Raw genomic sequence first — 12,486 nt, forward strand, 5'->3', positions numbered from 1 at the left:
ATTTTTTATTTTCTGTACTTCAGTAGAGCTGAACAGGACTGCTCTTGCAAGCGGTTGTCCTTGTTTTGTATAGTCTAACTCGATTATTGTCTACTTTTGCTTGCCCCCTTCTACCCTCCCGCCCCTTTCTTTTATCTCCCCTGTTTATCCCAACCCCAGGGGAGAAAATTTAAAAAAAACTAAAAGGAAAGGTGCAAATTTTGGCTGATTCAGATTATTATAGCTCCCCAGTCAACTAAAAAAAAGCAAAACTCCAAATATTTGATTTTAATTTAGTTTTCGCTTCTTTCAATTACTTTGCATCCTTCATTGATCAGCCGCAGTTCCATGATTTGGGTTGGCGTAATCCCCTTCTTCATTTCCATCAGATAATTTCTCCACCATAAGCAATCGATGACATTTGTCATAATCTTCCAACTCGCTAGTTACACTTATGTCTTCCAAGTACAACTTGAGTTGTTTTTTGAGCCAATCAATCGATCTGTCGTACTGGCTGATTTCGGCTCTTACTATTGCGTCATCTAACACAGTCTTGCTCATTCTTTGCTCCAACTTTTGAACTCGGCTGTAAATGTGCACGTCTTTATTCAGAGGCTCTTCGAAGTTTTTCCACATTTTCTCATGTAGAACATTCAGTTCAGTCTGGTCCAAATTTCCCTCCTTCAAAAAAGGTGTGACTTTCTCACTTTCCGACTCCAAACATCGGCACATATGTCCTTTTATTAATCAAAACCAAACCGGACATTGGTATGATTATTTTTATATATACTTTTTTGTATTTTATGCTTCTCATTCAAAATTACAATGAGAATTGTTATGGAAAATTTTGCAGTCATGGATGAAAAGTGAAACTTTTTTGTCTATGATAACATAATGAAGAGCCCTCGACTACATGCACTTCGATTATAAGAAGTGAGTTTGGACGAAGTTTCAGAGTAATGAACCATCGTACTCAAAATGATCGGGCCTCAATGATGAAAAATGAAGTTGACAATTTCAATCACATAATTGAATCTGCGGTTTTTACAAAGAAGTTCAATACTGATATCCAGAACCTTAGATCAATCTGGAAAGCTGCAAAAACGCGAATCAAAAATTAACTTCAAACACATTTGGTCTCATTTTTGTGAAAGCTTAGGTGGACAAAACTGCACACTTAGCCAGCAGATAGTTGGAAAAGAGTCATGAACGCAAGGAAACAAAAAATACTGGCTTGTTTTTTCGAATTTCAAATTAAAAAATAGATGACCTCAAAGCTCTTTGAACTTCAAAAACAATTCGTGATTGACGCGATTTTGATAAAAAAATAAACTTAATTTGAGAAAACTAGATCAAAAAGTAATTTTCTTCCGCTGGGAATTCTGCAAATTAAATTCTGTTTTCGAAACTGGAAGTCGATCATGTTTTTGTGACCTTCACACCTTTGCTGTTCGATAGTGGAGTTTGCCATCCTTTTAACAAAGGAAAAGAAATAAATGTTAAAAAAAATCAAAAGTCAATCCGCGAAAAGTCAATTTTTAACATGAACAAATTTTAAGACTTTTTCCAGAAAAAAAATGAACAAAAAAAATCACTAAGACCTATATAAGAATTTTCACTACCTTCATGACTCGGGTAGAGAAAAAGCGCGGGTCTTACAAAACGGCTAGAGAAAAGTACCCGTGGATTAATCAGATGAAATGCTTCATTTTGAGCTTCCGGGTTGACCATTCTATTAAGAATTCCCCTATCTTTGAATATGGTTGGAAATTTCTACTATCTTACAACTTTTTTTTGTAAAAGTTTCAAGATAACAATTTTTCCCAAATTCCAAAAAAAAACAATTTTAATGTCTTTTTATACAGTAGCTACAGATAAGAATCAATTTAGGATTTTTTCAATTTTATGCATGTAAAATATTTTTGATGGAGGTTATTGTATGCCTTTCGAACAAAAAATTCCGAAAGAAATTTTTAAAAATATATCTAGTTTTATGTAATTAGCGGTTAAGAAAATCAACGGACGAATCAAGTGGCATAGCTGCGGACGTGTTGTTTCTGGAGTTCAGGTATAAACAAACAAAATTTCTAGTTATCAGCAAAAAACCAATTCTATGAATTTAGTGGGTTTTCGGTAATTTCATATGGCGAAGCGGTTCGTTAGTCTACGAGTTTTAATTATTGTACTCTGCGACAATAGAGAAATTTTAAACTGGTTATAAGCTAAATTTAAAAAATAAATATGCAAAAAATTTTGAAAAAATATAGTAGAAAAAGTTCCTATCGTACAATTTTCTTGTAACAGTTTTAGTTGTGTCTCAAAACTTTCCTATCTTGTTTCATTCTTAATGCCTAAAGTTGTAAGAAGTTGTAAGATTCTCATCACAAAAGTTCTGTTATAGCTACTTTAGGTCAACCCGGGCTGTCCATGCTAATAGAATGCCTTTGCTAGTGATATTGATCAGTAACACTTTTTTGGGTTTTTCAATTTTCATCATTGAAAAAGATTTAATGGTCAGTTGAACTTGAATTTTCGGGTTTCTTCCATTATAGCCCCCCCCCCCCCCCCAAGGTAAATTATAGACCCCCGAAATACAAAAATCACTGCTTTGGGCGGGAGGCTATAATTTTTTGTTACAAAGCTGGGGGGGGGGGGGGCTATAATGGGAGAAACCCAAAAATTCAAGTTACGTCTAAGTGTTTCCAGCATCTTATGTTCATGTTTGATCTTGTTTGGATTGTTCTGACCTAATTTGACAATTTTTTCAGCCAGATCCAAACTTTCCTTTAAGTTTTTCAACGCAGCTTCACTTTCCGTACATAGTTTAGTCAATTGCACGTCTTTGACGCGTTCGTTTTCCTTCAACACTTGTCGTAGCTTCATGTAGAAATCGAACAGGATCTTCTGTTCTCGTGAGATGGCATTCAAAGTGTTCACGGTTTCTCTGTTGATGCTTCGCACTCGGCTTTTCACAGTCTTCAAGTTGCTCTGCAGTCTAACCATGACAAAGACCGTTGCAAAAACTGAACTACAAAGTTCTGTTTTTAACATGATTTTGTATACAGGCAAGGAAGTGAAAAAATTCACATTGTGATTATTTCAGATGCCAGTTTTTTTTTTAAATTAGGCCACAAAATATGAAGCTAGAGGCAGAAAATTATTCAAATTTGTTGACAGAAAAAATTAGCCTATAAGGCAATCAAAAATATAATCCTCTCAACCGATCTAATATTATTTTTGTCTTGATTAACCTGACAACCATTTTTGCAACCGTGATTTATTGTCTACCTTTCAACGGATGTACTTAACAATCTCCCCCCCCCCTTTTCAAGAAAAAAAGGGGGGGATTCTTTAGTAGGTACAATAGGGGGGGAGGGGGGGGAGAGAGAGATTGTTAAGTAGATCCCTTTCAACTCTCTGTTGTTGGGCGTGATACATTTGAGCGTTACTTTCTCCCAACCTCCTTCTCTTCATCAATTCACTCTTGAGTCTTCTGGTGTCTGTGTTGAACTTGTAGAGAGTGTCTTCATACTTCCTCCAGTACTCCTCAATCACACTCTCACTCGCTATTCGCACATTCTGCGTCTCACGGATACCCTGATTATGCAGGTATTATATTTACTGCCAAATTGTTGGCAATATTATTTTCGGTCAACGAATCTGAACAAAGTTATTTTACCTAAAACTGCTAATTTTGAAGTCTGACATCAATTTTTTTTTCATTTGAGCAAATAAAAAACCATATTAAAAAATCTAATTAACCTATAACAACCGTGTTTTGACCGATATTACCAACAATTCGGCGTTAACTATATAATAGACTTCATCCCAGTCGCCTCTTATTTTTTTCGAAATTTTAATTTGCATTGAGTAAAATGTAGTTGGAAACCAATTTCGTCGATGCAAATCATTACGAAAACTGTAAAACTGAATCAGTGAATGACTTTGAATCACTTAGCGAGCATGCAAAATAAATCATAATGACAGTTTTGGGGGCAATTTAATTTTCTGCTTTGTGTGTGGGAGTTCAGAACACATTCATGAGGGTTCTTATTATAGACTAATAGCGCCTCGTCTTACTGCAAAAAGAGTCGAAGTATTGATATTATAGTAATGTCACGTTAAAACAAAATCATTTTTTTTCTTGTCTTATAGATAGCTTTCTTTATGTTTCGATGGTATTTGCGATAATTATATTTGAGTTGACTTTTTATAGATCATAATCCGGAATCACATGTGCCTACCCTTGAATTGAACAATTTGCTGAAAAAAGGGTATAAAAATTTTTCAAACTTGATATGCAATTGTTTATAGGCACTGTACACAACTAGCGTGGTACACATGCTCTATAAATCGCAGATAAAAATCACATTAGTTTTTTTGAACTTACAGTCTGCACGAAAAGCGAGCTAGACAAATTTGAGCAAAACAATGAAACCAAATCAACTTATGATGCAACATGTATGATCTCTGAATCATAGTTTTAGAGAAATAGAAACATATTTAAGCGATCTTGAAGACAAACTGATGGCCTTAGCGTTGACGGAAACCTGGTTAAATGAATCATCGAAACTTTTTTTAAACTAAATGATTATGAAAACAACTACATGTGCAAAAGAACCAACAGAGGAGGCAGAAGAATTGCTGTTTTTGAGAACAGGTTTTAATCGTGAGGTTATACTGAAATTTTTAACAGACAAAATTCAACTATTAACAATTCAAACTTAAAAAAGAAAAACAAAATGTTTTTGATATTTTTTTATGAATGACCACAGCATTCCCTTGAGTTTCTCCTAGAGACGGTCATAAATCACTTACCCGAGCTGAAACTAACCCAATAGCTAAGCATCTGGTGAGCAGAGATTACAAAAAAAAAACAAAATTGATCTGTCTGAAGGTTTAATAGAAAATCTCAATATGTTTGATCTTACGCTCAAATTGTTACTGAATACCACGAGACAAACAAAACACTGTGATTTCTTTTAAACCAAATTTTAAACCGACGTTCCAGTAGAACAGACATCTATCACAGCACTTTTTTCTGGAAAAAAAACTGTATTTAAAGAGGAAATCTAAAAAGCTGTCTCGCTTTGGCAGGTCACAGAAAAAATGTGATGATGAAAACTTTAAGACATTTTCAATTGAAAATAAGTTATATTTTATAAACAATTGCACCAATTATTTTTAAGTTTACCCCTCAACGAGACTTTCATTCTACTAACAACTCAACTTCAAAAAATTCCGGATACATTCTTGCCGAATCATGAAATAAAAAGCAGAAAATATAACATAACCTGAATTACAAATCAAGTCAAACGTGAAAGAGCAAAAAACACAAACTATACAAAGTTTACCTGCAAAGTCTTATAGATGCGGCAAAATGTTCAAATCAAAGACATCGCAAAAAAATTAAATCAATGGTAAGAGACAAAAAGAAACGACCAATTTTTACGAGTTCATTAACAGTCTGAAGCCAACGGCAAAAAAAACGGTAATTGAGAATACAATCTGAGCATTATATCAGTGGAAGCTTTCAATCAATTTTTTGTTGAAGTTGGACCTAAATTAGCTGAATTATTAAAAAATAGAAAGCAATTTTACGTGTAAGAACAGCAGAGAATACATCTTATCTACCTAAATTCATTGAACAAGAAAGTTTTGAAACAATTGGAAGTTTGCGAAACAAAAAAGTGATTGCTACGAACTGTCTAGATTTTTCATAGTAATAATAAATCCTGCGATCTGTTCAATTTCGACAGTTTTATTTAATTGAAAATTACAAGAAGCACTTTATCCGGATTGTTTTTTAAACTTGCCAAAGTTATCCCAATACACAAAGGTGAGAAAAAGGACTCAAACACAAATTACTTCTCTACCAGTCTTCAAAAAAGTATCCAAAAGAAGTTTATGCTTGAGTATTGTCAGATTTTTTGTTACAAAAACGAAGTGTTTTCAAACATACAAAAACGATTTTGTCAGAAGGATCAACAGTTGATGAAATTGAGGAATAAGAAATATAGTTTTCGCACACTCATTGATTTATCAAAAGCTTTTGATAATGTAAACCATGGATGCTCCTCGAAAGTGCTCAGTAAACTGATTGAGAGGAAAAAAATTTTGATTCTCAAATCCTTCCCAGAAAACTGCTACCAATTTGTTCAAATAAACCAAACAAAGAGTATTCAACAGAATGAGAAATGCGGAGTCCTCCAGGATCAGTTCTGGGTCCACTTTTATGTTCATTTTACAACAATTATCTGCCAGTGATTCCTTTTGTAGGTGATACTAGTATACATGGCGTTATTTTGGAAGAAACTGTGATCTGAGTTTGAACTCATAAGAACATGGATGGCAGCAATTAAACTTAAGATGAACCTGGACAAAACGAAAACAATTGTTACTAGCTCGAAGAAAATAAAACCATTCATTAAGTCGAGGAAAAGTGTTCAAAAAACAGAAAACTATGCTAGATATAGTTTCACTGAACATTTACGAAATTTGAAAAATGGACCCACAAAGCTCATTTCATATCTCTCCTAAATTAGAAACATGTTGTCGGTTGAAAAACTCATACTCATAAAAGCTAAAAACAACTAATTTATCAATATGGAATACTGATTTATGGATGCACCTAAAAAACGAATCTAGACACACAGCAAAAACAACAAACTTTTTATGAGAACAACAATTTGTCAGTAGGGGAAACTGATTTACATATGCACCTCAAAAACAAATCTAGACACACTGCAGAAACAACAATCACATTTCACAACAATCACAATCGCAATCAAAACAATCAACAATCTCATTTTTATGAGAACAATCACCAGACAAGAAAATTCGATGAAGTAAAATCGACGAGACAAAAAAAAGTTTTTTCAATCTGTGCACTACATATATAAAAAATCCTAAAATACTAACAAAAATCATAAACAAGAACATACAAGTAAGTATGTGAGTAATTTCATGACATCAAAAATATTGAAAAAGGATCTTATAAGTGATACACAGCTTAGAACAAACTCAATCTGTAATGAACAAATTTAACAGAAAAAAAATAGTTAACGAGTAAGCCTTCTTTCTAATAAGATTGTCAAACCAGACTATAAGATTTTATTTAACATAATACCACGCCTAACAATTCAATTAAACAGTCTTGTTTATAAACTGAGAGACCTCCATCTGGACGGTAGTGTTTTCTGAGAAAAAGTTTTATTGGTGAAAATTAGGCTAAATTTTCTTAAAGAGTAGTACATAATAAAAAATTGTAATAAAAAATGCTGTTCGGTCTTTATGATTTCGATCTAGCTCAACAAAAATGGCTATTTTTTTTATTTTTCTGACTCAAATTGCACCTGAATACAGGCTTGTAGTCTTACTGTGACCATTTAAACCGTCGCTACCAAAAATTGTACATCTATGATAAAGAATTTCTGTAATGTGCTTGATTCGTTAACGGATTTATTATTTTATAATTTTTATTGTACGAGGTATGTTTTGACCGAGTAATCGACGGAGTTTCGGTATGCGTGGACACTTGAGCTTGAGTAAAAACATTGTAGTCGATTATAGTTTCTGCCAATCACTGAAACTGAGCCTGAATTTAGCGTGACCGAGTCCCAAGGTAAGAAGATACGCAGTGCGACACGCTTATAATTCGCACCTTCCGTATAAAAGCATGCACGCGGCTTATTTTTTACCACGTTCACGTCACTGTTTTTCGGAAATGTTTGCAGTCGTATAGTATATTACACGTCACTTAAAACACCAAAATTCAATAAGTTCGCGAGGAAACTGGGAAGAATCTATTTAAACCCATCCCTGCAGATCCATAAACTTCTGCAGGTTCTTGTGATGTGTCTGCAAATCTTTTTCGTCTTCGTTGAAATTGGAGTCCAGAGCCAACATGCAATCTGTCATGTCTCCCATTTTGTCTCTAACCAGCCGGCCAAAGTCAACCACACATATGCGAAAATTATGGGAATATCTTCATAGCCTTCATTGATAATCAGGGGTCATAAAAATACTCAGATGCAAATATTAGAGTTTCCTGAAAGGGGAGGGGGCAGATTTTCGAAAATAATCATAAATATCGTTAGGTTGACTCTATTAATTTTTCGAGCTCTCATGAAGCACTTTGAGGCCCTATATACCCAAGATTATGAAAAAACGTGTCGTGAAAGACCTATTTAAGGCCTTAAGGGCACTTTTTGGAAGGCTTTCAGAAAAAATCTATACAATCAGGGGTGGGTATAAGGGAAGACGCCCCTTTCTATCATGGATTTGACCCCCTCGACACTTTTGGCGCCTTCCCTTAAACAAACCCACCCCTGATTGTATAGATTATTAAAAAGGCCGCGTTTTTTCTTAATTCAAAGTTCAGGAATCGAGAGCTCAGAGGAACAAAAAGCAGTTGTCTCGAATGAGCTTGTGACTAGTATGCTGAATTTGGCGCAGTGGTTTTGCAGCAGCCTTTAAGTTGCCTGCCTGTGTTTGGCGGTGTTGTTGTCCATTTCTGCATTGTACGTGTTCAGCAGGTGTTCCAAGTTCAAGTTGTAGTCGTGGATGAGTCTGTTGATGGAGTCCTCTTGACAGTCTTTCAGAGTAGATACTGTGTGGTCAAACGACTACATATCAGGCAGATGAGGATTATTGAAAGAAGGCTCTCTTCATCCCCCTTTCCCCTCCCCTCTCTACCCCTTCCCCCTCCCCCACTCAACTTTCGATTTTACAAAATTATTTTCACGTTGTGATAATTAAACTTTGCCTGGTGAACAAAATAATTAATGTGTAATGTGAACAAAGTATTGTTCATCATACTTTTATCGTAACAAATTGGTCTGATGAAAACTTCAAATGGTTCTCACGCAAAATCTTTTTATTGGTGATTCCTCAAGGTTGTAGAAAAGTTAATTAAAACAAACTTCCACATGGGAGAGAGGTGTAGGGAAAAAAATACACAGGGGTTTATGGTTTTCATTTGAGACCTGGGTGAGCATTTGGTGCTGCTGGTCGCTCTCCTTAATTTCCCCCACTTTCCTTTCCACCTCCTGGTCCATGGCGGACATTCTGCGGGAGAAGTCCCTGCACTCCTGCTCCAAAGCACCCCTCAACTCCTCACTCTCCACTGACGAGAGCAATTCGCGCAACACCTGCTCTTGATTGCGACCCAACGTTACATACACACACGCACACGGATACTTTTAAAGTATCAATTGTAGGACCCACCAACTTGACTGTATTAGACTTAAGTTATTTTATTTTAAAGCTAAAAAACTAATTAACTAGCCATCTACGACCAAAATTGTACCCATGTAAAAAAAAATTTATTGTTTTTATTGGTAATTTTACCCAGCTTGGCTAGAACGGTTAAAAAAGGCAAAAATATCATCGACAAAAATATCTCCAGTACAATAAGCATCTCGAGTTCTCTAAGCATCTCCAGTACAAAATGTTCTGTAACCCAAGCTCCGACAAGTTCAAAATGTAACCTAAGCTCAAACTCTACAAGTCTTTCTTCTAGTACCACGAGCTCCTCGAGTTCCACAAGCATCTCTAGTGTCGAAAAGTTTTCAATTGTAACTAAACTCTCCCGTAACGCAAAGTTCTCAAAAATTTAAACAGTTAAGTTCAACACCCGCTAGGAGCTCGGGTCGATAATTCGCGGGTCAATAAACTCCCCGAACTCCACACGCTTTACCAGTTCGCGGCAAAGCTGTCGAGCTCTGCGTCTGCTGTATCCACGGGCGCCCTTTCTGTTTCCGTATCACGCTTGCAATTTATCTGGAATAGTCAGTAGAAGTTTGCGATTTTCCTTTTTGGTTGCTGTTGCTGTCTAGCCATGGTTTTTTTCTCTCAATCTATGTCCTCCTAGCTGTGGCGCATTTCTAGCCAGAGATAGTGTTAGCTTGGCAATGATAAAAAACAGAGCGAAGCAGGACTAATAAATTGCAAAGCGAGCGTTAGCAGAATAGCAGAGGCTGGGACGAGAGAGAGAGAGAGAGAGAGAGAGAGAGAGAAAGAGAGGAGAGAGAGAGAGAGAGGAGAGAGAGAGAGAGAGAGAGAGAGAGAGAGAGAGAGAGAGAGAGCGAATTATCGACACAAGCTCCGAGAAGGTGTTTAACTTGACTAGATATATTTTTATTTGAGAGCTGACTGTTTATGCTGGATTAGAAGGGGGTTGAAAGGAGGTGCCCCGGAATTGACCCATTTTTTTCTACTGGAACATTTAGTTTCAGTCTATCAGAATCGTTGTTACTACATAGCGTTGCACCATTTTACCATATATTGTTTTTTCTTCCTGCCCAGGTTGACCTCCATAGACCGAAAAATTTATCGTAAAACTCCATTCACGGACTCTATGGAAAATGTTTGTCTTACAATTTCCATTCAAGAAATTTTTATGATAAGCATTTGTTCACCGAAACTAAGTTTTTGAAAGTAATCCTAAAAGTAGTTTTTAGGTTATTTTTGGGGCACAAGCATCTCTAGTGTCAAAAGCTTCTCAATTGTAACCAAATTCGCCATAATGCAAAGCTCTCAAAATTTTAGCTCTCAAAAAACTTTAGGGTATTTTAAACTTATCAACGTCGTTTGCGTTACGAAGGAGTTTTCTGAAAAAATTATTTTTTTTCTCAATTTTGAGAGCTAAAATTTTGAGAGCTTTGCATTATGGCAAATTTAGTTACAATTGAGAAAAAATCGCAAATTTCTACTGATTATTTCGGATAAATTGCAAGCAGTGACTCGGATACAGCAGTTCAGCAGAGCTCGATAGCATTGCAGCGAACTGGTAAAGCGTGTGGAGTTCAGTGAGTTTACCGACCCGCGAATTATCGACCCGAGCTCCTAGTTGTTGTTGAACTTGGTTTAACTTTTGAGAGTTTTGCGTTACGGGAGAATTTAGTTACAACTGAGAAGCTTTTGACACTAGAGATGCTTGTGGAGCCCGTAGTACTGGAAAGACTTGTAGAATTCAAGGAGCTTGGGTTACAGAAGAAATTTTTTGAACTTGAGATGCGTTTTGTACTGGCTAGCTTGTCTAACTCGAGGTGTTTGTGGTTGTGGTGAATCTTGTGAAGCTCGCTAAACTGATAAAATATTGGGAACTCAGAAAATGTAGAATTCAACCAGTTTGTATCACCGAGGTGACCGGAGCAAGTGTTGCAGAAGAAGAGAGAACAATTTTATCCGGTGTATAAGAAAAACCAAAAAAAAAAACGCGAGTGGAAGCGGCGACAAGAAAAGAAAAGAGTCAATGAAGCGAGCAAACAGAAAAAGCTTTTCTCGGCTCGTTTTCAGTTCTCACTTTCAGTTCTCACCGAGTTTTATGATTGTTTTACGTGTTATTACGTGCTAAATGCGTGATGTTACGCTGTAAAGTATGAAGTTCACAGTTGTCGATTTGTTCGCCACGCCAAATATCATGGCATTATGACAACGTTAAAAAACGCTTTTTCAAAGTGAATTTGAAAAGCTCAAGGAGCCCCCTTTTCAACTCCCCCACCCCACATTTGAAATTCTATTCTGAAAAATCAATTAAACGTTTTTATAATGCCGTAACATCGTAACAACACGCGTTTAGCTATCAAAACATGAACAGCAATTATGAAAACAGAAATTTCGAAATGTAGGAGGAAAGTGGGCTCTTTTCCAGTTTCCCCCCTCCTTTCAAATTCAATTTTGAAAAGTCTATTTAACGCTGTCATAATGCAATGAAATTTGGCGTGGTGAACAAATCGACCATTCTGAACAGATTTGTTCTTCTACTTTACAGCGTAACATCACGCATTTAGCCGTAATAACACGTAAATCAAACATAAAACTCGGTATTTTGAAAAGGGGGGGGAACTGGAAAAGAGCCGGAAAGTGGAAAAGATCCCAGAAAAAGTACTGACATGTTTTTCTAAATAAAGTCTCAATTTTCGAATTTCAAATTAAAAAGCTAAAATTTTTATTCCGCTGGGAAATCTGAAAAATCAATACCACTTTCGAAACTAGAAGTCAATCACATTTTTCGTGACCTTTACATTTTTTTCGATAGTGGAGTTTGCCTTCCTTTTAACAAAGGAAATGAGCGGAACTTAAAAAATATATCAAAAGTCAAACTGCGAAACAGTAAATTTGAGCCTGAACAAATTTAAAGACTTCCTGAAAAAATAATCGCGACCTATTTAAGAGTCTGAACTACGTGGGGGACAGAAAAGATCTTAAGTGTGCAATGTGTGTTGTCATGGTAGTCTCTCCTTATTGGCTTTTTCCTCGTTGGCCTTTCGCTTGTGCTCCTCTTTCTTCAACTTGACCTCTAAGAAGGCCCGAGTTAGCAGCTGACCTCCTTCGTCCCCTCCCCCTCCTCCTCCCCCCTTGTTCCCGGCAGCCACACTGTGCACATACAACTTCTCAACCATCTTCTTGTCCCGCTTAGAAAGCACTTCTTAATTAAACAACGACACCAATCAGATTACAGTTTGCGTTACCATTAAATTCCCAGGTAAGTTGGCCTGCTTC

The 12,486-nt window shown here is 36.2% G+C and overlaps 2 protein-coding genes across 2 annotated transcripts in view; both read right to left on the reverse strand.

Annotated features, from left to right (window-relative positions):
- Positions 1 to 306: 306 nt before the first annotated feature.
- On the reverse strand, positions 307 to 9,532 carry LOC134854851 (dynein regulatory complex subunit 2-like). The gene is made up of 7 exons (XM_063871210.1): positions 9,506 to 9,532; positions 8,967 to 9,131; positions 8,467 to 8,606; positions 7,795 to 7,915; positions 3,440 to 3,576; positions 2,670 to 2,974; positions 307 to 716 (listed from the first exon to the last, which is right to left on the reverse strand). Exons 1-7 carry the CDS (start codon positions 9,530 to 9,532, stop codon positions 307 to 309), a joined length of 1,305 nt encoding a protein of 434 aa, XP_063727280.1.
- Positions 9,533 to 12,209: 2,677 nt separating this feature from the next.
- Positions 12,210 to 12,486, reverse strand: part of LOC134854852 (dysferlin-like) — a 76,787-nt gene continuing 76,510 nt past the window's right edge. The window contains exon 14 of the mRNA XM_063871211.1: positions 12,210 to 12,398. Coding sequence (XP_063727281.1) covers positions 12,210 to 12,398 — 189 coding nt within the window. The remainder of the gene's footprint in view (positions 12,399 to 12,486) is intronic.

The sequence above is a fragment of the Symsagittifera roscoffensis genome, chromosome 9 (assembly GCF_963678635.1).
Source record: "Symsagittifera roscoffensis chromosome 9, txSymRosc1.1, whole genome shotgun sequence".
Classification (NCBI taxonomy): Eukaryota; Metazoa; Xenacoelomorpha; order Acoela; family Convolutidae; genus Symsagittifera; species Symsagittifera roscoffensis.

Excerpts from the sequence above, each read along its gene's own strand:
- LOC134854851 (XM_063871210.1), bottom strand. The coding sequence starts at position 9,532 with ATGCTTGTGGAACTCGAGGAGCTCGTG. Across the intron at positions 7,916-8,466 it reads AACAACACCGCCAAACACAG|AGACAAAATGGGAGACATGA; the intron begins GCAGGCAACTTA and ends CCGGCTGGTTAG. Across the intron at positions 717-2,669 it reads GATGCTGGAAACACTTAGAC|GACATATGTGCCGATGTTTG; the intron begins GTAACTTGAATT and ends GATTAATAAAAG.